Below are 27,333 nucleotides of genomic sequence, written 5' to 3' on the forward strand. Positions count from 1 at the left end.
ACACCTGACTCCGAAGGAGGCTGAGCTAGGTGATTTATGGGCATCCTTTTGGTTATGTATTCCTGCAACCGTCCCCAGGACTGTTGACATGTGACAGTGACTCTGTTGACAAACAAACTCCTGCCTCCGCCCTTCCTGAACCAAAAGATCCTCACATATCCAGCGCCAAATCTTCCATAGACAAAGGCATTTCCAACATGCCTCGAACTCCTTTCTGAGCTGCTCTCAGTCTCGATAACATCTCCAGGCTTTCAAGATTCCTGATGCCCGGAGACCTCAGGCAGTGACAAGCCACCATGTGGGTAGAGATCGACATCGTAGAGAGCTCGAGCAGTGACACAGTCACGGTGTGGCACCGATGCGAGTTCCCAGAGAGCTCGAGCGGTGACACAAGCGCGGTGTGGCTCCAAAGGCAGCGCCCAGGCAGCTCAGCCAGTTTCTCAGTCACCGGGCGGCACCCACGCCTGCCCAGCCGCCTCCTTCGCTCCGCCTCCCGCCGCCCCGAGTGAAGAGGAGCCCGAGGCGTCACTTCAGCGGGTTGGGGGCGAGCTGCCGGCGGCGCCCGGGGAAGCGGCAGGACCCTGAGAGGCCAGAGCGCGGTAAGGCAGGAGCGCCGGAGCGGGACAGCGGGAGGGGCCGCGCCGCTGCAGCGAAAGCGAAACCGCGGTGGAGACCCCGCTGTGCGAAGGCGTCGCCGCCGCTGCGTGATCCGAGTGGCGGTGCCCGGGGGCCTGCCCGGATGATGGGCTCCGAGGCGAGACAGCCCGGCGGGGCTGCTGCGCTCCATCCCGCCTGTCCTATCCCGCACCGGGGGCTCGCGGGGAAGGGGAAGCGGCGGGCGGGGGAGCGGTGCGTACGAGAGGAGGCGGCCGCGGCGGCAGGAAGCCGCCGGGAGGAGAAGGGCGATATAGCAAGTTGGCCAAGGAGGAACTAGGCCAGAGCAGCCCCGCGTTAGGGCTTCCCGGCCCCTCGGCGAGCGGACACCTCTGGCGCTGCCCGGGCCGGGCAGCAGCGGGGCCGCGCTGGGGCTGAGCGGGAGCGGCCGCGGCGCCCGTCTGCGACAGCTACGGCCGGCCTGGCGCCTCGGCCGAGACAGCCTTCCCGATTCCCATACGGAACGCATGCTTCTGTGACCAGAACCGACTGCAACACCTTTGCACGGGTACAGGCCACTGCACAGACCCCCATCCTTTCCTCTTCCCACGCTGCCTTTGCTGCTGTGAAAATGTGTGTTGCGTAACACCTTTGTTTCCCTTGTATTGGCTTCTCCTCCCCTTCCCACGGGATCCTTTCTGTAACATGCTGACGATATGACACAGGTATTTTCTCTGCTATTTCCAAAAGGAAAAAAAAAAAAAAAAAGATAATTCCTTAGTGAAAAGATTCATCAGCTGAAAAACCTGACCAGAAAGGAAAGGTTTAGATGGAGTGGGTTATGACGTTTACAGATCGGAGATACCCCAACAGCTTTTGAAACATCATTGACACAGGCAATATTTTTCAGCTGTAGCAACCCTTCTGTAGCAAGCTTTGGCTTCTGTACTTTGTTCTTTTCCATTATGGACTGACAACTCGGTGGCCATGAGTTTTGCTACTTGTAAATGTGCTCACTTTCTCCAATTAAAGTTTGTAGCACCTCTTAGGAACTTAGGTGCTGGGAGCATCATTAGACTATAAAGGCTGCAATCAGTGTTTTTTCATATTACTGTGCCAATGTGCTCAGCGCTCCTCCTTAACCATGCAGGTCACATCTGTTAATGATCTGATGTAACTGCACCAGATCAGTCACAAATTGTTTGAATTGAGCAAAGCACTTTTGAACAGTGATGAGGAATATGACCCGATGAGCTAATGTCCAGGTTATGATTCTTGTGAATTTATATGCCCTTTAGGAGTTAGAGGAGAGGACATAACCATGGTGTTACAAAGAAAAATGCCACCAACTCACTTAGCATATTTCTATCCTTTTTTAAAGAACACCAGTCATACTGGTGGACAGAAATTCCTCTCTTCTAGCTACTGGTATTCAAAACTATCATAATACATGCTGGTACTTGGTAAACAGGAACCCAACTGAATACAAATGTTCAGAATAGTATATGGGAGAAACTGCTTTATAATTAATCAAGTATACAGATGAGGACTACTTCACAGAATGTAAAGTGACCGCTAGAAGTATGTGTAGCTTCTGTAAGGGTTGGCTAAATTAAGCTACAAAATTTCTGTTCTCTTAACCACAGATGCATAATGCATGAATTGGTATGTCCTAAATACTGAAGATACATATAAATTATCCTGTGTCTCAATCAGAAGCAGTAAGGTTGGAATGAACCTGGGGCTTTGAGCTTCTGTCCTTGGTTCTTCATCATCTGACATTCCAAGGTATTATAAGCCAATATCTTATGTTAAATAGTATACCGGCATATGTAGTCTTTGCTTTAAAGCCTGGCTAGGCATTGTTTTCCTGTGATATTCATTCAAAAAAAGAAAACACCAAAAAACAAACAAAAACAAAAAATCCACAAAACTTTGAGTTCAAAATAAGTCATTAGATCAGAGAGCTTCTATTCAGAGTACCTCATTATTTATTAACAACAAAAAAAAGCAGTAGCATCTTACCATGCCCAATGGGGAAGGTCCTCCCATCTAATAAGAAAACTCTATCATCTTGAGCATTACCCAGCTCACTTCAGCAGATACATTATGATTTTAGCAGTTATTACTTCTTTTGAATTTCCAGAACTTCTGGTTATAGTGACTACATGTGGCAGTAGGAAGGTAATTAGCATTGTAAATAAGAACAAGGTTATGTATTTCTTGCAGTTTTGGGCAGAGATATTTTTTGCCAGGTTGTATGGTATTGAATGCCAGTCCCAAGCTATCAGTGGTATTAATGCAACTTTAGAGATTCACCATTCAAAAATACCCAGCTACTTTGCATTCCCAAGAAAAGCATGTACAAGTTTTATAACTACTAAATAGATGCATAATTGCTGTTAGCATGGAAAAAATAACATACATTAAGTTACATAATAATACATAATATTATTACTAGTATAATAATAAATAATAATAATAAATAATTCAAACCAATTCTTGGAAGGGAGACCCGGATAAAGAAGCAAGACATTAGTTTATGACATGTTTGACTCTCATGACTGAGTTGAGTCTCTTGTACATTTACAACCCATCTGTACAAGTCAGTATGACCACACCAACAAATCCAGAGAACAATCAGCAGAAACTTCCAGGGAGATGAAAGCAGCAATGGCACTGCTATGAGTCATTTGTTATCTGCTATTTGATTTGCTGTAAAGGAATTTAAAAAACAAACCAAAAAAACCCCGAAACAAATAACCACCAAAAAAATCCCTATAACAACAAACAAAACAAGACAAATTTCCTCTAATCATTATTAGGCATTGCCGGACTTAACTTACTAAATTGATGCAGCCATCTCCTCAGGCCTGTGCTCATAACACAGTCTAGCACTGCAGCAAAACAAAGCCTGCGTTTTTTTTAAGTCCATAAAGCCAAAGCAGAAAACTTTGAAGAGAGGACACTTCTCTGGGTATAGGGAGGTTGTGTCTATTTTATGTATGTATCTGTCTGCACTACAACAGCCCGTAGAGTCATTATATGTACTTTGAAAAGAAACCTCTTGCTCTACAGGCACAATTAATTTATTTTTTAAAAAATTAACTTATTCTTTCCCTATTTTGGTTTGTCCGTATTGAACTGATCAGACCATTTCCAACTCAGCACTGAAACATCTCTCTTCCCTTAGGTACCTACTTTCCACATACACTGACTCCTTAGTTCCCAGGCTCCCCAAAGAGGCTGTGGTAATGAGGCAGTCAAAATTAAGCTGCAGCTGATGTTGACAACAACATTAAGCAATCTTTTCAATTAGAGATTGGATGATACAGGTGCACAGTAGTTTACAGAAATAAGCAGTCATTTGCTGGTCTGAAAAAACTTGCGAGTCCCTTTGCTACACAATTTAGAGCTCTCAGTTAACTGAAACGAGCCAATCTACTGTTGCTGATAGTGGCATTTAGAGGTGGTGCCCGTCTCCCAGCTCTGTGTAGTAGTTACCCAAGATGAATGGAAAGTGAACAGCCCTGCCAGTCTCTTGGACTTTGTCTTTTCTCAGCAAACCCTTTCTTTACCTGATGTAAGGTGCTTAAGTTAAAAACTTAGCAAGGGGAATACAAGCAGAGCTTGCTGGCTTGCACCAGTGCTAGCAAAGCAGCTTGCTGGTATATGCTGAAGGCAGGTGCTGTCTCGCCTGGGAAACATATTAGGCAAGAGAGTACTATTGTAGATGGGTAATGCAATGGTTGGCTCTCACAATTAGAGGATGAATATTATGTGTGTGTTAAAGAAAGTTTTATTGATATATAGTTATGCTACTGTGATTTTGTTGTTTAGATGTCCTCTGTTCTCCCCATATTCCCCTTTCCCCCCCTACCTGGTGTGGTTGCCAAGGGACAGCCTTGGTGGCTGGGACATGTGGAGGGAGAACGTGTACCTGTGCCTGGGGCATTTTGGGAAGAGGGAAGGCTTGTTGCGAAGAGGCATGGCATGGCAGCAACTGACCTCCAAGCAAGTTGCAAGAAAGCAGCCTCCATCCATGGATGGCGAAGAAGAGTTGACTGACAAACTTCGGGAGGGGCCAGGCTTGCCTATGCAACCCCAGGGGCATAAAAGGCAGAGCAGCCATTTTATAAACTAGCTCATAGCTGCTACGTCACCAGCTCCCAGCACGCTGTCCTTTTTCCTTATTCAGTCTTCGGTTGTATTTCTGTTAATGTTTAATAAACCTTTAAAATTTTAAAGTGAGCGTTGTTTCTCACAGTAGCACAGCTTTATCAAAGGATTACAATTATTCTGGCATCCACTGGCGTTTGCTTATCTATTACTTATCTGTTTACTAATCTATTGCTTACCCACTTCATAGGATCCCATAAACTCTCTTTTTGTCTTGATGCACTTAGGAGTCTCCACAAGCCTTCACAATTTCTTCGGTCCTCTTCTTTTTAATGGGCAGAGGAGAAGCAGCCATACATACTCCTTCCTTAGCACTTGTCTCCTTGAGTTCATGTGCAAGTAAGTTTCCCACAGAAGCTGAGTCCTTCATGTCACCCTCCAGAGGAACCTTTTATTTGGTTGGTTTAAACTTTAAGCAAATCCTTTAGAGCTAGGTTTGCAAAGATGCCTAGAAGGTAGCTTAGAGTCATATAAGAATCTGGGCACCTGATAGGTCTGTGTTCAGGCAATTTAAAAAATAAGATACCCATCAGAATCATTAGCCACTACCTGCCTTTAGGACTGTAGCTCTTGATTTTTCTGGGGTTTGGATTTTGCACATGTGAAGTATAGGGACAGTAGCTATCTATGGTATATTGTATGGATAAAAACTATTTATCAGCAGCACTTTGAGATCCTCAGGTGAAGAAAGGGTTTTATATCAACTTGATATAGTGGGTTGACAGGATAAATCATTGTGATCTTTAGGTCTGATTCTGTGAGAACCACAGCATTTTTGGTTTCCAGCAGCATTCATAAGGGTCATGAGAGTTTATGTTTCTGTCCCACTCCTTCAATGTACACTTATTTAGTGGAACAGCTAAATGCTTTCACAATGACACTTCTTTTTCCTCCTTTATACTACAGGTCCAGAAGCACAACGGTGCTTGATTTTGTTTTAATTGCTAAGCCACAAAGACTGCAGCCATGTCTCTGGAAGACATCCACATGAACACCAAGGATTTGCTTGAAAAAAAACAATTAGATGCTGGAGGATTTGGAACAATTTCTTTATGCTTTCACAAGAAACATGGATATGTAGTATTAAAAAAAGTGTATACAGGACCACAGCGCACTGAGTAAGTTAAGATCTCAGTTCTGATTTTAGTTTCAGTTAGTCTGAGACCTCTAAATTCAATTAAGATAAACCTAAATGGAGTGCAATAATTTCAGGTCTTTGGATTCTGGAGATACTTTATGTGGGGAAAAGAAAACAATGGTAACAGCTGTCCTGAAAATTTTGTCTTTTTCCCCTCTCGAGACAACTTTTTTAGTTTTAACTCATAGTTCCAGTGAAGTTCCTGGTTTTTGTTACAAGGTGAGCCACTATCACAAATTGTTAAAGAGTCAAGAGGACTGTTGTACACTTAAGGAAATGCAAGAACTCAGTGGCCACACAGTATTTTCAAACGTGCAGATATGTTTTCAATGAAATTATCCAACTGTAGATGTCCACTAGGAACTAAACACACATAAATTGTTGGTAAGACTTCAGCCTCATGTGTGTTAATACCACGAAAGTAACCCTCACTCCCTTGAGAAAGAGCAGAGTGAGCCAAGCCCACTGATTTAATTCAAAGATTGAATTAGCTGTTGATTTCAGTGGACTCAGGTCACATTGCAGCTCTACCACTTCACAGCCCTAAACAATCTGAAACACAATCCTAAAACTCTCCCGTAAATCATCCACTAGAGAGAGACAAAATTCCATGTTTTTTCTGCTTTGGGTTATGACAAATAACTGAGTTTTTATTTTGCTGGTGGAAAACAAATTAGATATTCTAGTATTTTGCAGCCTACAATGACAGTTTGGGATGACCACAGTTAAAACAACAAGCCTGTGAAGTGTATTTTTGTGTCTGTTTTTATTTTTTCATTACACAGATTCATAATAATAATAATAATTATAATTTTATTTATTAAAATATTTTAATTTAATAATATTGCTATTTCTTAAAATATTGAACCCAAAGTCTTTAGCAAATTTTTAACTGATCCTAATGCAAACAAAACAACCAGTTTCTTCTCTAGTAATATGGAGGAACACAGATGGAGAAAGCAGTTTCATTTTAAGTCAGAGGGTAGGAAAGCATTAGCAAGCAGTGTAGTTTCAAGATTTTCTTACATCCTTTTGTCTGATGACCAGAACAAGAACAATAATAAAAACACCACCCCTTCTATTCATTATGTAATGGATGCTATCCTTTTTTAAGACCCTTAGTGAGCTCCCAGCTACGTACCTGTGATTATTGATGGGTTGTACTGAGGCTGAGGTAAAGAGTTAGGCTTTTACTTCATCCTAAACCAGTAATTGTTAGCAAATGCTGTCATCATTTAGTATGTGTGTGGTTCCCTTGTAAGAAAACTGTTTTGAACGTGGTGCCCTTTGGAAATAAGACCTCTGTAAGTTTCCTGTACAAGAAGTAGTGGACTGGATCTTGATCCTCCTTGTTCCAAGGCTCTTTTATCTCTGCCCAGATCTCACCCCAGTTTAAAGATTTGGACATCCACAGCTGCCTACAAAAAGAATGCTTATGCAGTTTCTGAAAAGCAGGCCTTAAAATCAGACTGAGCAGACAGTCTCTGTGTGAGGCATTTGAGCAGAATCTTAGAGAACATAAATTGGCATGAACAAATTTGTATCAATTCAAAATCAGCAGAAGGTATGATTAATCATGCAGGGGGTTCTAGGGATGTTGACATTTTTGGCCATGGTTTTCATCACAAAGTAGTGTGATTTTCATCCCATTGTTCTTTCTAGGCTGGCACCTAAATTCAGTGCAATTTCTGTTTTACAGGTACAATGTTTCCCTTCTTGAAGAAGGCAGGATTATGCGCAGACTGCAACATGACCGTGTGGTAAAGCTACTCGGTGTCATTTTGGAAGATGGAAATTACTCGCTTGTGATGGAGTACGTGGACCGTGGGAACATGATGAAAGTGCTACAGAATGTGAGCAGTCAATTACTTCATCTCTTAGGGTTGGTGAGCTGCTTGAAGGGGACAGGATGTTACTACCACATCCAGAGAATGGAGTCTTTCATTTCTTACTCTTTTTGTATTAAAAAGCCAGTGGCAGCACTGCCTTCTCTAGAGACAGCAGACAATGACAGTGGCTTTCCTGTACATCACAGAGGAGCAGACCAATTACAGATTAAAAAGTTCTAGGAGTGGCTGTAGAGATAATGTGGAGAATTTGCTAAATATGGGGTGACTCTAGAGTAATTTTAATACCGAAATTTCGATCCAAGAAGGACCTTAGAACCATAGAATATCTCTAGTTGGAAGGGACCTTGAAAAATCATCAAGCCCAACTTCCGCAGGACAACCCCAAAAATCACAATCACCCTCTGGGTGAAGAATCTTCTGCTAATATCCAACCTAAACCTTGCCTAATCCAGCTGCATGCCATTCTGACAGGTTCTATCACTGACCACCAGAGAGAAGAGATCAGTGCCAGTCCCTCTGCTTCCCATCATGAGGAAGCTGTAGACCATGATGAGGTATTTCCTCAGTCTCCTGCAGGCTGAACAGACCAAATGGCCTCAGCCCTTCCTCATATGGCTTCCCCCCAGATTTTTCACCATCTTTGTGCCTTTGTTTGGAGACTCTCTAATGGCTTTACATCCTTCTAAAAAGGATGGCCAAAAGTGTACGCAGTATTCAAGGTCAGGCCATACCAGTGCGGAGTAGAGTGCAAGAATCAACTCCCTCAACCCACTGGCAAGGCAGGTTTTTCTTACCACAGCTTAAGCAGAGGTACTCTCAAGACTGAGGAACTTTTTTTAAAGACTGAGTTTTCATTTGATTGTTGTAGTTGCATTTTTTAATAGATGGCACTTCTTGTTCTTTCTTTTAGCTCTCACTGCCTTTGTCAGTGAGAGGGCGTTTTGTGCTGGAGATCACAGAAGGAATGCTTTATCTGCATGAGCAAGGCTTTGTACACAAAGACCTAAAACCAGAAAACATCCTTGTGGACAGAGACTTCCATATTAAGGTACTTGTTAGAATGTGAATAGAGAAGGCTGGTGATTTGGTTTGAAGAAACTATTTCAGCCATGCTGGTTAGAGTTCCTAACTTGGTGGAATTGGTAGATAATGCCTTCATAGTTCAATGAACTACCCCTGAGAGAGTATTGGCCCTGGACCGCTAACGCTCATTATAGTGGCCTATACAGCCTCTGAGTCTGAGATTTGCACCGCATTCCTCCAACTGCGAAAAAAACAATCACTAAGGGCATTAAAAAAATAATATTGTTGAGAATTAACAAGCTATAAATAACAGAACAATTAGAAAGATGAAACATATTAATACAAAGTTTGAAACAAAATAGAATGTTTTATGGATAATGTCTTTTGTCTTTTATTGCTGTAATTTCTCCTCCTGCCTTCACTTCCTTTCTTTTATTCCTTTCTTTTGTTATCTTCTCTTTTGTATCTGTCTTTTCCCTTAGTCATCATTTTAAAATGACATCCAGGAGCTACAAAAAAACCCTTCAAAGAATGGTTTATAAGCCTATTCCAAAGCCCTTCTATTAACTTTAGTATGGTTTTGGATCAAGACACATAAATATAGAGGCTACTGAGGAATAAACCTGAGGGGAATTTTCAGCAGTCCTCATCAAATATCCTGTCTCTGGTCAAGGTGAGTTGTTGAAATAATCACCCCATTACAATCTGAAATTACAGAATAAATTTCTGTGAAGAGAAATCTGTCATTTTCTATTTCTCACTCATAAATTAGTGAGAAGTTCTTCAACAAGGTTAATATAGTAGCAAGTGCAGTATGAGGAGCTTGCAGATAAGAATTATAAATTTATTTCTTTTCCACAAATAAAAACCCCATCATGATCTGCTTTAAATATAAATTGTATGAGGAGTTGGGTTTCAGCTCGCTTATATGGACAGGATCAAACTAGGCTATCATCACATTTCGTGACAAAAAATTATCTGGAACATGGGATCAAATTCAGAATCAGATAAGACTTACTTAAGGAGCTTGATCAAAAGTATAATTTAAGGCAGCTGTTGTACAGTCTATCTGCTTGAATGTGTCTAACACTGTCAATAATTAGGCAAATAGTTCCAGGAAATTGTAAATGTAGGAAGATTTATGTCATATCCTTCTCTATCACTAGACCTCCTCTCACTTGTAGACATGAACCTGGGCTCCTACTTCCTCAGTAGAATGTCACCTAGATTTCCTCTGAATACACAACCTCTAAACGTAGCCCAAGGCCTCAGAAATTCAAGAGGAACAATTAGCTAGTTAGAGGCAATAAGAGAGAAAAGTGTTAGAAGTGAGGCAAGGTTTTGAAGTTTTTGAAGTAACTGAGTTACACAACTCTGTTTGACAGCTGCCTGTGTCCAAGAGAGACAGGCCAAATTTCTTTCAGCTTTCCTCTCCTGTTGACCTCCTGTTCCCTTGTGTTAGCGCTGGTGCTACTGGTGCCTTGATTTAGGAAACCAAACCAGCAGATTACCATTTACCTTGTTGGCAGTGCTGTTCTTCTGTTGGGGAGTACTTGGTTCAGCAAGCTGCTTGACTGCCTTGCACTATGTCTTCCCAGGTAAGTGTCAATGCTGGAGCAAGAGGAGCAGAGTGAGCACATAACAGGAGACTGGGGGAAAGGAAGGAAGGATTACTTTCTTCACCACCAGCCATTAGTCTAGTTGCAAAACCACACCCTAAAGTTTCAGTAATATCACACTGTCAAGCACACAGTACCCAGGTATCTCTGCTTTAACCTATTCCATGCTATTCTTTCCCTTGTCTCTTTGTTATACATATCACATTGTTTTAGATCCTCTTCTTTCCCTTTTCTGAAGGAAGATCTAAAGTGGTTGAATGAAATGGAATCTGAATGGAAAGGGCAGTGAAGGAAGGAGGCATATCTGCCCATCTCATTGATTATAGGTCTGAATGTTAGATTCTTCTCCTATGAATCTTCTGTTCTCCCATGAGTGCTGAAAGCAGGCCTCAAATACGATTGTCAATATGAGTGAAACCAAATTTCTTCTATCCTCACATTGTGCAAGTGTTCCACAATTAATAATAAAAGTTCAACCTAATGGTTCCCAATTGGCAGTGATACATTATTTAGGACAAAAAACAAACAAAAAAACCCAAAGAAAAACAAGAAAAAAATAAAATTGTTTTCCTAAGTTGTATTTTTTCACTAATTAATTTTTAGATAAGTTGTTAGATTAGTACTAAGTCTTGATAAAATTGAGCACTGCGTGCAATACTTGTTTATCTCTTCTTCATTACAGCACTAGCTCTGAAGTGTCTCATTTTTCAGATTGCAGATCTCGGCGTTGCCTCCTTTAAGAGCTGGAGTAGGCTGACCCAAGAAGAAGCAGTCCGACAGAAGCAAATGAAGAGCACTTGTCAGAACAATGCTGGGACACTTTTCTATATGGCCCCAGAGCATTTACGCTCTGTTAATGCTAAACCAGTGGAGAAATCAGATGTTTACAGCTTTGGCATTGTGATCTGGGCAATTTTTGCTAGCAAAGAGCCATACGAAAGTACGTTACTTCCCAAAGGATGCTATCAGAAAAATAAGTTACAAATATTAAGCATTTAAAGTGATAAAATTGAGATTAGTAGATTGCATCATCCATGGCCTAGAGTAACACTGGTTTGGCACCTCATGGCCAGTGAGAGGAATTAGTTGCATCATTCCTGCATCCGTCTAAGCATGGATGAGAACACCTGAATAAAATGCAGCCATGAGCTGAAACTACTCACATCTACATGGTGTGGGCACAGACCAGACTTGGTGGCAGAAATTAGGCAAATCTCAGGTGGGCCAGGATGGAAACTTTGATAGACACTATTTCCTGAAGTGGACTGGTTAAACATGGAAATGAGAATGATCTCACAGTCCATTACCAGTTCTCAGTTGTGTGGTGCTGATTTCTCAACATGCACCAATGGGCTTACGTAGAACAATAGGAGCCAACTGTGGAATTGCAGAATAACATGTTTATAATTTCGAATGGATTTTTTGCTATTTAAATGGCTAAATGTGGCCATCTTTGTGTTCATATCTAGTGCAGAGCTGATGCACCTGAGATGTAGGTTCTAAAGAGCTGTCACCCTTACTCACACAGCACGTCTTACATATAAAAGTAAATCCACTAATCTTAAAATAAATCTCTGAACCATGGAAGTCAGGGCAGTGGATTCAAATTCACTAATATAAAAGATTTGTAGCTGTAACCTGGACCTCTTTAAAGTCATATTTTACCTACCCATAAACACACAGGGAGCCAATTCATTGTTTCTTTTACCTATGGATAGGTAGCAAAACCCATGGACAGAACCTGATAGGAAATTTTGTTTTTCAGATGGTATAAATGAAACCCAGATTTGCTTTGGCATCATGAATGGAAACAGACCAGACATAAAGGAGATCACTGATAAATGTCCAGTGGAAATTATTGACTTAATGAAGCAATGCTGGGATGAAGATTCAGAGAAACGTCCAACCTTTGCAGGTAAGGCACTACTTTAAGATTCGTATTTGTTTGCATCAATTGATCATTTATAATGAAGCAAAACAAACCTGAGTATGTATTTTCCTCTTGAAATAAGGTTGGGGTTTTTTTAAACTGAAATAGCAATGCACATGTTCTGTAAAGCATGCTCTCTGTACTGTGACCAAAAATGCAATCTGATCCAGCATTTCAAGGTTTGAGAAATCCTAGTAAGTGAATGGAGCTAATTAAGACACTTTGTCCCTGATAATTTATTTCCAGCATAATATAATATTATTGCTGAAATTTATATAAAAACTAACATCAAGGGATATAGTATATTTTGACCATGACTGAGAAAATATCTTATTTGAAATACTCTAGATTCAAAAGCTGTCCTAGTTATCCTTCCATAAGTAATCTGACTGACTTTGATAGCTAATCATCCTTTCATATGGTCAGATGGCAAAACATTTCCAATTGGTAGAAGTCTTGGCTGAATGGTCTGGAAAGGAGACTAAGAGCAAATAAGACAAAATTCTATATCTCACTGTCTCTTCTTTCTGCCTCAATACATAGTGTCAAAAAAAAAAAAAAAAAAAAACCAAACCAACCACCCAGGAAACCCCAAAACAACAAAAAGAGGAAAGAAAACCCAACCCACAAAAAAGACCCCAACAAATAACAGGAAATTGAGGTTTGTATTTAGAGGGACCCCAACAGCTTCATATACAGTAGGCATATACTTAAATACTCAGAGGAAATTTGTTTCCCATGAGGAATCCACCTACTGTATCCATATTTGACATATATAATCTACTGCTAATAGATTAAGCCTATGCTTGTATTGGGTCTTAGCTTCTAGTTTTCCCATATACAAGTCAAGGAAAGATGCTCTCAGCTACTGATCATAGACAGATTTCACCCTAAAAAGCAATACAACAACAAATCCTTAGAAGTCACCCTGTTCTTGTTACTGTTTAAGACTAAATGTACTACGTGAACAAATTACAAATGTATGTATACCTTTCTTGTTTCTGACATCATAGAAGTCTCCATTCTTCAATCCTTTTCCATCAAGATTGTTAACAGTACAAGTCACTTTTACTTTCCATTGAAACCTGCTTTCACTTAGTTCTTTCGTTTTTGCAGAAATCAGTGGAAGATACAAGCCATTTTACTATCAAAATCTAGGAAAAAATATAGAAGAAGATCTGAAAAATTTAAAAGTGAGTAGATTTCTAAGCATTTTAAGGTCGCTTACATTCCTTCTTCCCAACCTCAATTATGGGCAGCTTCTGCCACTTCAAGACTGATCATGCTTGACTGATGTGATTTCCTTGTGATAAAATGGCTGGATTTGTGAATGAGGGCAGAGCAGTGCGTGTAATTTATCTCAACCTTCAGAAGGTTTTCAACACTCTCCCAAACTACTCTTGTATTCAAGTTCAGAGGTTGCTGTCTGGATGAGCAGAAAAACAGGTTGGATGGCAAGTCCCAGAGGGGAGCAGTTGATGGGTCCTACTTCACCTGCAGGCCAGAAGCAGCTGCAGGCGTGCAGGGGGCTGGTGATCTGGTTTACTCCTGTGTCAGTGACCTGACAAAAGCGAGGGAGCATGCATGAGGTGTGCAGGTGACGCCAAACTAAAAGGACCAGTCAATACAGTCACGAGGACAAGGATGATAGCTGCAGGCTGGAGGAATGTGGTGAGAGAAACCTTGTGAAATTCAGAAAGCACAAGTGGAACGTGTTGCACCTGGGATTAAATAAACCCTGGCTTCAGCGTCAACCAGGGGTGCCCAGCTAGGGAGCAGCACTGCCGAGAAGCACGTCAGGGTGATGGAGAGCAGCAACCTGGGCACCAGCCACAGCCTGCCTGGCACCAGCAGTGTCACAGGCAGCAGATCTGCTCAGACCTTGTTAGTCCTAATAGGAGATTACTACTTCTGCCCAGCCATGTAATGTCTTTCAAGGACAAAGAAATAGCAACCTGCCTCTATGTGTGAGGACTTTGAGAAGATAGAGCCAAGCTCTTCCCAGCAATGCATCATGTGAGGACTAAAGGAAAAAAGAGAAATACAGAAACAAGAGAGACTCAAACTGGATGTAAGAGTGAGATGAAAAAAAACTAAAACTTTTCCCTCTGAGGAGGGCAGAGCAGGGGCACAAGTTACCTAAAGAGGTTGTCCAGTCACCATCATTGGAGGTTTTCAAACCCGACTGCACGAAGCTCTGAGCTCCCAACTCCGATCCCATAAGTGACCCTGTTTTGAGCAGGAGGTGGGCCCAAGGTCTGTTTCCACCTGAACAGCAAACTGATTCTACGATGATATTTTGCAAAAGCTCCTCATATATCCATTAAGTCTCACTAATGAAATAAAACGTTATTCCTAGCAATTCAAAAGTGGCAGAATCTGATTTAAAGTAACTTCATAAATTCTTGGTTATTTTTGCCCTACCTTCAGGCAGTCTGTATTGAGTTTCACCCTGCTTGAGACCAGGAAGCTATACCACAGTAATATTAACAGGTAAAGGTTAAATTCAGGTAGTTCTCCTGAGTATCCAAGTTGGTTTCTCTTACTTTTCTGGCTGTAAGTTTAAAAATTATGATTAAAACAATCATTTCCTGACTGAAAATAAGAGAATCAGAACTTCTTGAAAAACTGGGCTGATAATGGAACCTTTTTATCACAGATTTTATGAATTTAATTACTTGACTGTATAGACTTCACTCACAGACAATATATCTGTATTCTTAACTAAAAAAAAAACTAACAAAAAACCCCAAACAACAAACTTCTTTGTGAAATCATTCTTTCATATTTTTTTTAAAGTGCTTCCTTCTCACCAAGTCTTCAGCTGTGGAAATGAAAGTCATTTCATGTGATGTTTACAAAGCACCAGTAACAATTCAAAAAAGCAACAGAGTTTTGCAAAATGAAACTGATGAAACAGATTTCTTGGACTGATTTGATCAAACTCCCAGTGTGAGCTGTATATATGTCTAATTTATGACAGCAGCCCCAAATCAGAACAATGGAAAATTTTACTAGCTGCATTAGCTCTCTGCAGATGCACCTCTCATATCATAGGGACAAAATGACAACTGAAATGGGCTGTGAGTTTATTACTTTCTCAGGAAGGAAAGCATCCATTACAGTCAGGGCACAGATTGTGAAGAGTGGATCCAAGACAAGTCACTATGTGAATTACTAGTACAGCTTCAGTAGCAACAGGACTTAGAGGATTTGGGCGTAACCTTCCTGCCGTCTGCCCAGCAATCATGGAAGCCTCCTAACTAAAAGAATGGTTTCAAAAGGGAACAGAAGTCATTTGGTTCAACCCCCTGTTCAAACAATTCTGTTACTCAAGTAAAATCCAAGGACCTATGGTTGTAATGTGCATTAGAATGTCACCTTTTGCTTTTGGAGGGTAGTCAATTTTTTGGGGAAGAGATAGGTAGGAATTGTTGATTTTTAATCTGTGGAAGTACTTCTTGGGTTTAATTAGTTTTTTTAAAAAAACCACTAACACAAACTCTACTTTTGGAAAATATTTTATAATTAAGCAGGACTTGGGAAGTTGAGAAATAATTTTTCCAGGTTAAAAAAAAAATAACTTCCAGCAAAGACCAAATAATGGGAACATCAAAAGAGTAGAACCAGGAGTAGATTTTGCCTTCACTCTAGTTAAGTGAGATGAGGGTTATAGATAGGAAATTGCACTGATCCATTCTAAAAATTTCTTCTAAACTCCACATTCCTAATCATCTTTATAAAAGTCAGTGTGCCTATTCCTGAATTTTAATTATTTCTCATCTCTTCTTCCCCATTGATGAATGAACTTATTAAATATAGATCCACAGAACAGGATGCATTTTTGCTACTTTTACCTCAGCAGCATCCCCTCACCAAGATTCGTTGCCAAAAGTCTGGCTAATAAATACCATATACTATAGCCACTGTGGATTAAGCTTACATTCATGTAGGCAAGGGTATTTTTTGGTCAACTCAGAGTATTATATACTGCAGTTACATTGCAGTCCTCCCTTACTTCATTGAAGAAAATATTTTTCCCACCTGTAGCAAAGCAGTAGGTATTTCCAGTCAGGCTGTGCTCTCTGAATGAGTATGGGATCTTTTCCCAGAGATTCACAGAATCTGTTCATCCAAGTCACTTCACAGTGAATCTGTCCTGTTTCATACTCTACAGGTACTCCCTTTGTTTAAGCTTTTGCCTATAATTTAATTATTTATTCTTTCTTACATGCAGAAAATGTGGCCTGAGTCAAATGAACTGCTGCATAGCATGGAATCCCTTCAGATAGATGCTGTACCAGAAGATACCAGCAATGGTCAAGTAGGTAAGTCACTAGCACATAATTATTCTGTGTATTTGCCAAAGATGAAGTTGTGTACAAAGCAAGTAACCTTACCATTAAGGGTTATTAAGAGACTCAATTATTCAGCACCTCAGAAAGAATTGTAATCACTGATATGTTATTTGTTCCCAGAAGTCACACTTACAATTTCAAATTTTCCATCATCTACAGTTCAAACTCATCTCCTTTTAGACTTTTCTGCTTTCCTCTTCCATGCAAAAAATTTTGTTAAACATTAAGCTTTACAATGGTCACTTTGATAATTACTTTTCATACTTAATCTTTCATTTCTTTACTCATGCCAACTGCTTGGTTTGTAGGCTTTAATTTAATTATTTTTTATTTTTTGCTCTCCATCGTTTCTTTTGAATGCTCTGAATATGACCAAGATACATAATTGTAAAGTGTTCCTTTGTTTAGGACCTTGCTCCCTAAGGAATCTGAGAAACACTAGTAGATAGGTTTTTTTCTCTCTTTTCTCTCATACTTTCATCAAATCTTGGATGAGTTGCATGTTTTGTGATTTTATAGGGCTGGCTCTCTAATATTTGATAATATATCTGTGATAATATATCTAATATGATACAGTTAGAGTTTTGTAGTAGTGTATCTGGAATTCTCTTACCAAAGTTTCTTAATGTCGAAGGACACAGGATCTTACTTGCAAAAACACTGAATTACATGAAATAATAAAAAATCCAGTGGAAATAAAATTCTGCTGAGTTACCTAAGACAAGATCAAATTAATAATATTAAATTGTAATGCAACTAAAAATTCTTCCCCAAAACTAGGTTTGCTACAACTGTTCCTCAGTAGAACTGATACACTTAAGGGAGCCCCACTCATGTATTTTTTAAGTGAGTGTAGTTACAATTCCTGAGCAGAAAGTATCATGTATGACTGCTGCAGAATGCAGATGCTCTCATGTTTTAAGTACAAGACTGTTGTGAATCTCTACTGTAGAAAGATGCCATATTGTCAGCCTGTCAGTCATAGGCAGAGGTTTTTCTCTAGTCAATGGGCGTCACTCAGACAGTGGAAGTGAAAAGTATCCCACAGGATCTGTTCCTACATCTCAAGCTTGCCCTGGAGAATAGGTGCCATATAGTTTATGCTAATACTGAATTGCTAAGAGCTGTCACTTTGGGGTTATTTCTGTATTAGCCATTCCTTACACTTTCTCTCCAGAAGTGGTAGCAAAACAAGCAGAGAAAGTCTGACTGAAGGTGTACTAATATAAGGAATTAGTTTTGGTCCTGGCTAATATGGACTGAAACAACGTTATTTGGGGGGGGAACCCATTTCACTGGCATTATCTGAGCTAAATAGAAGCCCATACATACACTTTATTCCAGTTTTACAGTGTTCTGTAAGTGTCCCTTGCTACAAGCAATGTATGATATTTTTTAGAAATGTGTGAAGCTTTCAGAACTTTAAGAAAGAATCAGTAGTCCTACCCTTAAAAATATAAGTACAAGTAGTATCAAACAGATTTTTATGTTTCTTATTTAGTCTTCAAATGCTACAGCATCATACAGATTATAACTCCATCTAGCTCAATTCTGAAGTAGAGCTTCCTTTGATACTGAGAATTAGTTTGAAAAATGTAGATGGCACAAACTATTTTATCTGGTAGACATTACTTGTAAAAAATGCATTCTTTGGGACAAGAGACATCACTAAATACCCAACAGGACACTTTACATAATAATTTTTAAATAATATTTTAATGGAAAATTATTTGTGCTGTATGAAATTACACCTGTTATTACAGTGGCATTATTTTCCATCCTGTTACACTTCAGTTTTGCACCAATAAAACTCCAGTTAATGCCACAGGAGACACACCAGTAAATCAGACCCTACAAATGCCACCAGGAATGTTTGTTTCAATGGCTGAAAATTATCAGCTGATGTCAACATAAGCTGAGTATGCAGTGAATTCTGACACTACTCAAGGTAGTGAGATTTTAACTCAGATAGCTTAAGCAAACCTGTACTTCCTAAATAAAAATCTATTCTACTTGTCAATAAAGCTGTGTTTTATTTTATAGAATTTCTTATGCTGGAAGTAATGTTTTATTGAAACCTTTTAGATATACAATAATAATAAATTAGGTTAATAGATTTTAGTATCATTGCAACAAGTCAAACACTTGCATTTGAATGTTTTCAAACATTTAATGTTCTTCTCTTTCAGATCAGCCTAATTCTCTGCACAGCTCTCAAGGTCCCATGACCAGTGAGGTTAATGTTGCCCTGCTTGCTGCCTACCCTGAGAACCAGCCTATCGAGAGCTGTGAGACCTCATTTCCATCTGCTGATAATCTGGAAAGAAAACTTCAGCATGAATACAACTACCACGCGTTTGGGAGCCGGATGGATAAAGCAGTTCCACCTGTTGTATATAGCCCTGAAATGATAGAGGAGGAAAGGAAACGGAGAGTTTCCTGTGATCCCTTTGCAAAGCCATCTCCTACTTCTCAGAGGAATGAACTATATCCAAGAGCTGAAAAAACAGGATCAAACACTAATCCATATTTCCGGGCAAACATTGATCCAAATATCTGGCCACAGGCAGCTGCAACACCACCAAAAAGGGGAAATGTAGATGTTTTTTACGGGCCCAGTCCCAACAGTCTTCCAACAGGAAACCCAGTGGATGCCTATGGGTTGTGTTCAGCCAGCAACCTTAGCCTAAGTAAATCTCCTGTGCCAGAATCTGGACAAAACCAGCAGTCACAGACAAATGTAAACCGGTATTCAAAGAATTCAGACACAGATACAGGTGAGATTCCTCCTTCTCCAACACTTATGTTTCTGAAAACACACTTTTCCTCTATTCAGTAAAGTCATGAGGAGAGTTTTGTAGGTCATGGAACAACCTGCTTATTGCAGGCTGGTCTGTAATACAGCAAGGGTGAATTTATTTCATTAAGTTCTCTTTGTTTACTCAAAGTTAAAATGCTCTAGCTTTGACTTAATTGTGCTGCTTTCATTAATGTCAAGCTGCCAATTTCAGATGAGCCATTTCTAAAGCATCAGTGTAACAGAAGAGCATAAGACCCAGCACCTGACTCTTCAGCTACCAGCCAAGGAAGAGCAGACAGCAAGTACTGCTAAAGCAGCTCCCAAAACCAGGAGCTGCTACCAGTCATTCTAGGAAAGCTGAGAACTTTGACTCCCAAAACTGTAACATTCCTACCATAGGTTCTGCTCATGCAACACATGTAGCATTTCAGAAAATAGATGGGTATTTTTTAGCTTGACTTGCAGCAAGTTGAGAGACTTTCGAACCTAGGGAGCCAGCAAGGAGCTAAGGCTTGTAACTGGTTTCTCAGAGAGCTCTGCCTGGTGCTCAGGGAGAGCTTCTGCTGGTGTTTGCTGGTAAGCCATGGAGTGAAAAGGTATGGAGACAAAGAAAGAAGAGAATATTGGGCATTAACAAAACATATAAATAAGTGGTAACTAGAGATAAGATATACAAGATATAACTTTGAGGAACTAGAGACAGCATGAGATGCCTGCTCCTACTCTTGGATATTTTTAGCATGGTGTTATTTTCCAGGTCATCTCACAAGAAAATGAAGGATGCTTAGCTTTTTACAAGCAGAATGCCACAAAGGTGTTATTCTGTTAAATTATTTATGCAGAGGCTGTGATTAGTTGTTTATGTGAGTTCATTTACTGAAATGAATTGGAGGGCTGTCATGTCAGAAGGCAGGCATTAGAATTTTCATCACTAATACAGGAAAATCTTCTGTTTGAAAGAAATAAAGAAAACATGAAATAGTGCATGAAATAGTGTAGCAGATACCAGAGGTGCACAAGAGCTGCATTTCAGCTCCTCATTGACTTGTTGGGTGACAGTAACCCATCTGCTCTTGCTGCCCCGGTATGAGTTGCAGAACTCAGCTGTGAGCATTCGAAAACTCACACTTGGGAGTTTGGAATTTGCCGGTTTGAATACCTCATACAAGGCAGCTCAGTCTGTAACTGCAGTGCGCTGTGATCCCACACTGCCAGATACTCCTACACCCATGTGGAAGCCCATTGACCTCGCTGAGATCCAAGGATGGTTAAGGTTATTAGTAACTCAGCAAAACCACAATAAGATCATGCTTAAACTGAAGTTATTAATGGAGACATAATCCTGCTAATTAAAAAGCTTCTCATCTCTGTATTTAAGAGCACTGTATACTCACATTGTTACAAATATGGCAGTCACTGTTACGTATATCTACTTTTCTATTTACATAATGCTTTTGGCATTTCTTTGTTTTTTGTTCTTTCTACAGGTTACAGGGATTCCACTTCTTTCACAAGGGGAACGTTTCCATACTATCCTAGTGCATCCAGAGTAAGCCCAGGTAAGTGCTGTGGCCTTCATCTGCCCTGGCAGGCAACAGGCTGTGCATTGCATCCTGAGCAATGAAGCAAAATACTTCAGGAACTTGAAATAATTTCTGTTATTGCTAAATACCTCTAACCATAGCTGGAGTTTTCATTATCAGTAGGTAAAAACTAGTTCCTATCTCTAGAAAGACCTAAACACACCATGAAATATGTATTTGATAAATCAAGGACAATACATTTTTTTATGTAAGAATTTTAAAATCTACTGGACACCTAAACTAGTCACTTTCTTAGATTAAACTTCAAGTTGCTGTCACTCTCCCCAGCTCTGGAATCACACATACACATTTGGGACGCTTTGTCCTATCTTGCTCTGGATTTTAATACAAATTTCTAGCTACAGGCTTCACACTGATCGGCCTTCATTGGGACACAGGTCTCTACAGTTCTACTGCCTTGAACCCCTAAAATAATGTAATATCCTTCAGGAGTTATTAATATATGCTCTTTTCAAGTTGTGTTGCTTGGAGCACTCTGAATTCTTTAATTAACCCTTTCAAAGGCCTGTCCAGTTTCTAAGTGGTCTATATTACAAAGAAAACTTGAAAGAGCAGGTTTCTGTTTTCTTGACTCTGCATCCCTTAAATGATGACCCAAACCTGAGAAGCTGCTAAGTGTAAAGGCTTGGGAAAGGAGATATAATATGTATAAGCACAGTAATTTTTACTGTTAATACTGTAGTGTTGACAAATTATTTGTATACATTTTCATATCTTACGCTAAATTCATTTTATTGCTAGATAAGAATATAGCAAACATGAGGTTTCTTTATGTTTTTAACTACAAATATGATGTGTTTCCTGAGTCCTCTAGCTCTTAAAAATAAAAGGATACAGGAATCATAATGTTATGAGTAGAAGTAATAATGTTATGAGACATGATAAAATGCTTTCCTTTTTTGCAACTTCATCAATCTAATCATGCATATAATATTTCTGACTTGCAGTCTCAGGTTAGCATATATTAAGTGCACTTAGATTTTCATACATAACAGATTTTCACACTTTCACATTGCAATTGAGTGTGTAACAAGAACATAACCATGATTTCAGGGGAAGTACAGAGCTTGGTGTATCATTCTAAGTATCTGTACTTCAGTTTTAGACCCAGGTTGTGAGATTTACCATTTAAGCTAGAGTTAGAATGTTTAGTGGATGATTATCCAAGCAGAGCTCAGAAAACACTGTCAAGAGAACAGAAAACTGACATCAGCTAACATGAATAGTGACTTAGCTTAATGCTGCATGTGTAAATCAGACAACAGTAAACAAAAGATTATGTGTTTTAGTAATCATATCTTATGAGCAACATGAAATGATTTGCTGTAGTCTCACAGAACTCAGAAGTCATGACTGTAAATCTGAACTTACATCTATGAAAAGTAGAGCTGAGAGGCAGAAGTGAGGCTTTAAGATTTAAACGAAAGGAGTGTTTGAGTCAAGGCTGGCCTCCTGAAGCTGTTAGGCAGCAGAAAGCAAGACTGCTACTATGCACTCCCAAGGCACAGAGAACATTATTTACAGTCTAGTAACTATCAGCTTGGTTGTGGCACTCTGTCTTAAAATAGACTGGGCTTTCACTAAAGTACATTGGTGTCACACTGCACAGTGAAAATACGCTCACAGCACAGTTGCCAGTAAATGGCTATTTCTACATCAAGTGCAATGAATATCACTCCCCTTATTAGTGGAACTTCTTCCTTCTTGTGTTACTTCTTGATATTTGAACCTAATGCTGTTGTTTGTAAATTTGTGTTAAAGTTCCTTATACAGATGATTCAATCAAGTACAACATAAATAACAGCTCTGGAATTCAAATTGGATCCTACAGTCACATGAAGATTGAAGAGCAGAACCCGCATGTCAGCACTTGTCCTGTTGCTATGGAAGCAATTTATACACATTATAAAGCAATGGGTACATTTGGTAAGAGAATAGCTCCCTATTTTTTATGTATTCACCCCATATAATTGAGAATCATTTGGTTTGGAATGTATAAAACACTCAAATGGGTAGAAGCAAGGCTCAGATTGGAGATCCTCACCTGACTTCTAGTTTAAGTTGTAGAATATCCCGAGTTGGAATGGACCCATGCAGATTATAGAGCCCAGTGCCTGACAAAACACAGGGAAAACTAAAAGTTAAACCATATATTCAAGAGCCACAACAACTTCATTCAGATAGAAGTTGGACAATTTTGAAATGTAATATATTTTCATTGGTCAGTACTGAATTAAACTATCCCCTGTATCCTAAGTGACATTTGTGTCTCAGAATATAAAACATATACAATTCTAAGAACTCTAGAAAGGCTTTTCTTCAATCTTGCAGGTTTAAGTGACAACCTCTGATAGCTTCAGATCACAGAGCAAGTCCAGCAACTGACCTGTGAATACACATGGTCTGTCTGGACATTTCTTGCCTCGCTGGGTTATGCTGCTTCCATATGAAATCCATGTCTGATTGCATCACTAAGATTTTGTCTCCAGATATTACCAATAAATAGTTGGGGGAGGATAGAAGAGAGAGAGTGAAAGGAGCAGAACTGTTGAATGATGCAATTCTCTTACACTCTTCTTTTTGCAGACAATACTACTGTCCTGACAGAAAAGCATTTGAATCTAGTGAGAGAAAAGCTGGCTAAGCAGTGGAAGCACTGTGCTCGGAAACTGGGCTTCAGTGATCCTGAGATAGATGAAATAGATCATGACTATGAACGAGATGGACTAAAAGAAAAGGTTTACCAAATGCTGCTCAAATGGGTAATGAGGGAAGGCTCTAAAGGTGCTACAGTTGGAAAACTCGCCAATGCCCTCTTTGGCTGCCAAAGACTGGATCTCCTTAGTACTTTGATGCAAATCCAAGAAGAATAAGTTTACTGAGAACAGACTTTCTAGAGCTCTCCTTTTTGCACTGACTTTTGGGAACATATCTTTTTAACCAACCAGTTCTCAGTGAGTACCTCCAATAAATCAAAAAGTTCACATCACAATATTTGGTCTTCCATAGGATAAAAAAAAATAAAAAAGCATCTTCTTTTCAAATAGAATGATTGTCTGAAGATAACAACAAAATGCAAGACAAATACAAATTCAAGGAGAACGTGTTACACAAAATTTCTGCATTCTAGTCTTGAAACATGTTGGTAGTCTTGTTCAGTTCTGAAGATTCACTTACTGCTTGAAAAACTTGTATAGAAACCAAAATCAAACCTTACATTTTGCCAGAAGTGCCAATAATTAATTACACCAGTATTTGACTGGTCTTAGTCAATAATACACTTTAAATATTTTTATAATTTTTATCAAATATAGATGTATAGAATTATGCAGAACAGCAGCATAAATAAAAGCAAAACCTATTTCTGGCTTTGAAAGTTTATAATTTATATTTTATAGTTATAATGTTGCATTAGTTTTTTACATTGTTTGGTAGAAAAGATTTTACAAGGTAAGAGTCTGTCCTGGGGTGACCTTATGATGCTTGTATCGCCAGTTGCCTGTTCTGTTTATGCTGGTTATCAAGTTCTGCAACTTTAAGACTCGTTGTGACAGCAGAGGGTGAGGAGAAGTGTGCAGTTTGTTTTCAGAAACTGGACTTGCTTCCACACATTTTCCTTCTCAGGGACTCTGTCATCTGCAGCAGGGACACTGGGAGAGAGCTCTTCTTTACTTTTAGTTAGTTTTTAGCTAGCTGAGGCAGAGGAGTTCCTTGGACTGTATTGGTTTGGTTTTGTTTTTTTTCCCTTTCTCTGGGACTGAATGGCCCTGTTCTGGACAGAAATTCAGAAGAGCACTGGAAGCTCACACCTGTGGCCCACCAGAGCCTGGGCCTCGGTGTTTTCCAGCACTGGAGGGACTGATAAGAGACTGAGCGAGCCCAGCTCACAGCAAGGACTTTCTGAATTTGACATCTCTTCAGAACAGCAGGAGGTTTTATTGTTAATATTATTAATTTTTTTATACTCATGAATACTTTTCTTGTTAAATAAACAGGTTTTTTCCACTTTTCTCCAAGAAAACCTTTTCCCAAACCAGTAGGGGAAGGGGCCACTTGAATATGCCTTCTAGAGAGACACCATTCAGAGGTTTCCTCCCTGATTTGTCTTAAAGCAGGACAGAGTCTCATCTGCTTTTTGAAATAATAAAAAAATAAGTTAAATCAGTATGCAATCCAAATTAAAAACTCAAGAATACAAGAGTTTTGGGAAGGGAAAGGTGCTTTATTACCTCTTGACTGAAGACCCATTCTCCTTCTCGCTCTGGGGACTCTGTCACTACATTCTGAATCTCTTAGGCTGTGTTTATATTAGTAGGCTAAATGTGCCTGGAAATGTTCTGCATGCTGAGGTTAAACTGGCATGCTGCAGCCTGAATAGCAAATTCTTTAAACCTCCAAAATATTGTGCAAAGATCATTTCACAGCACTCAGGTTGTTTCTGGGGGGCATTGGAACAGCTCTGTAGCGTAGGTGATGGTATCCCAGTGCCTGCAAATGTTCCTTGTCACTCTGACTTTCTCATATTGACATACTCTCAGTGTGCAGTGTCTATGAAAGAAGAATTACTGGAAGTTTTTTGACTGAAGAATTATGCCAAACTCTTCTTTCTAGGGACAACACCTCCTGTTCCATCAGGTTTACAGATTTTTCAGGCAGATGTTTTGGAGCAGGTAATTATTTAACCTATACATAGAGCACTAGGTGTTCATTAGTGTTCATAATTATTAATTGTCAAAAAAAGCTAACAACTTAATGGAGTGCAGTTAGATTGGATTTCTGCTCCTTGATACAGCAACCACCATTTCAGTGGAAGCAAAATGAAACTGTAATTAAAGCAAGGATCAACATATTTGTCATCTTTAAACTTACTTAAAATTTATTGCATTGCCTTATAGTTTTGACTTAGCAACATGCTAAATTTTCTATAAACTCTTGAGTACAATAGAATGATGTGGTTTATCTGTCTAATATACTTCCCAGAAAAAGAAAAATTGTTCTTTAAACAGATAGAGAGATGGGGTAGGGAGTGTCTTCTCTATGTCAGTCCACAGAGTTATAGCCAGCAGCTACTGTATTAGTTCATGAAACAGATCCCTGAACAGACCACAAAGTCCATTTATGTTTTGTTAACACTGGTTGCACTGTATTGCTACATCAATTCCCCAGCCCCCATTATTTTTTATATCTGCAGTCTTTAAAACAATATGCAATTTTTCAATCATAAGATCTTTTGTCTTATTTGGTACATAGAGTGAATGGTGATTATTTAATGGGCATACTTTAAATGCTTCATTTGCTCTTTATTAAAGCAAGTCTGGACCTTACTTTCTGTAACAGCAAGCACAGAGATGTAGAGCACAAACATGAAGCATTTTAAAATAAGACTTAGACCTGGGGCAGTCCTAGATCTTTAATGCAGGACATTTTAGTGCTTGTCAAGTCCAAGTCTAGACTAGTGCTCATAGTTCATGTGACATTGTAGATGGTACAGAACACAAACAACTGAACTCGCCCAGAGACGAGCTCGTTCACTACAACCTTTGCAGAACTCAAACACAGAGAGGATTCAGCTTCCTGGGCAGAAGGGCTAAAGTACTACAAGTCCTCCAGCATATTGTGGAAAACCACGTAATAGGACACAATGCCTAGAAGCAGCATCCAGGCATGCCAAATTGGAATATATATTTAATAATGATGAACTACTGGAAAAGCTACCTAGGGAGTCTGTGGATATTCTTATTATCTCTTAATTAAGATTGGTCTTGTTTCTTAAGGTGGCTATAACTGAAATCAAAGCTGTAAGTCTCAATACAAGGTTAACTAGGTGAAATGTGAAAGCAAATGGTGTACAAGAGGTCCAAGGAAAAGAGTTCGTGCTCTCCCCAACCTAAAAATTTACAGAAACATCAAGTATGGAAGAGAAAAATAAACTAATACTAATTTACTGGATTGTTCATTTCATCTACCACCCCATACCCCCTCTCTCCCTGCTCATAAAAAAAAAAAAAAAAAATAAGGATGGAGCTGATTTTTGAAAAGCAACCTTTCATGAGAGATCAAAAATGGAGGAAAATAATGGGGACAAGGATGAAAGAGAGTGATGTATTATGGCACAGATCTGATACCTTTCATGGCAAAACAAAGGACAGAAAGGACAGAAGAGTAATTTCATATCAAACTGGCAAGCTATCAGCCTCAAGGGCAGAGGCAGCACTAATGCAGCAGCCTTACAGAGATT

The 27,333-nt window shown here is 39.5% G+C and overlaps 1 protein-coding gene across 5 annotated transcripts; it reads left to right on the forward strand.

The window, feature by feature from the left end:
• The first annotated feature begins 321 nt into the window (after positions 1-321).
• On the forward strand, positions 322-26,967 carry RIPK1 (receptor interacting serine/threonine kinase 1). Of its 5 annotated transcripts, XM_014254579.2 has the most exons (14): positions 323-599; positions 2,241-2,382; positions 5,001-5,112; positions 5,680-5,891; positions 7,611-7,764; positions 8,672-8,809; positions 11,115-11,343; positions 12,169-12,318; positions 13,450-13,526; positions 16,571-16,661; positions 18,881-19,468; positions 20,979-21,050; positions 22,857-23,021; positions 23,682-26,967. In XM_014254579.2, exons 4-14 carry the CDS (start codon positions 5,740-5,742, stop codon positions 23,966-23,968), a joined length of 2,103 nt encoding a protein of 700 aa, XP_014110054.1. In that variant the 5' UTR covers positions 323-599; positions 2,241-2,382; positions 5,001-5,112; positions 5,680-5,739; the 3' UTR covers positions 23,969-26,967. The 5 variants fall into 5 exon arrangements, with proteins under 5 accessions (XP_014110057.1, XP_014110054.1, XP_014110053.1 ...); XM_014254578.2 differs by lacking the exon at positions 2,241-2,382; XM_088061354.1 differs by lacking the exons at positions 323-599; positions 2,241-2,382 and adding an exon at positions 1,146-1,162.
• The last annotated feature ends 366 nt before the right edge of the window (positions 26,968-27,333 follow it).

Source organism: Pseudopodoces humilis, chromosome 1, assembly GCF_049639895.1.
Source record: "Pseudopodoces humilis isolate 2021_Gansu_Grassland_sample_001 chromosome 1, ASM4963989v1, whole genome shotgun sequence".
Lineage (NCBI taxonomy): Eukaryota > Metazoa > Chordata > Aves > Passeriformes > Paridae > Pseudopodoces > Pseudopodoces humilis.

Coding starts and splice junctions, on each gene's coding strand:
- RIPK1 (XM_014254579.2), top strand. CDS start 5,740: ATGTCTCTGGAAGACATCCACATGAACACCAAGGATTTGCTTGAAAAA. Junction 11,344..12,168: donor TAGCAAAGAGCCATACGAAA/GTACGTTACTTC, acceptor TTTGTTTTTCAG/ATGGTATAAATGAAACCCAG. Junction 19,469..20,978: donor GAATTCAGACACAGATACAG/GTGAGATTCCTC, acceptor TTCTTTCTACAG/GTTACAGGGATTCCACTTCT.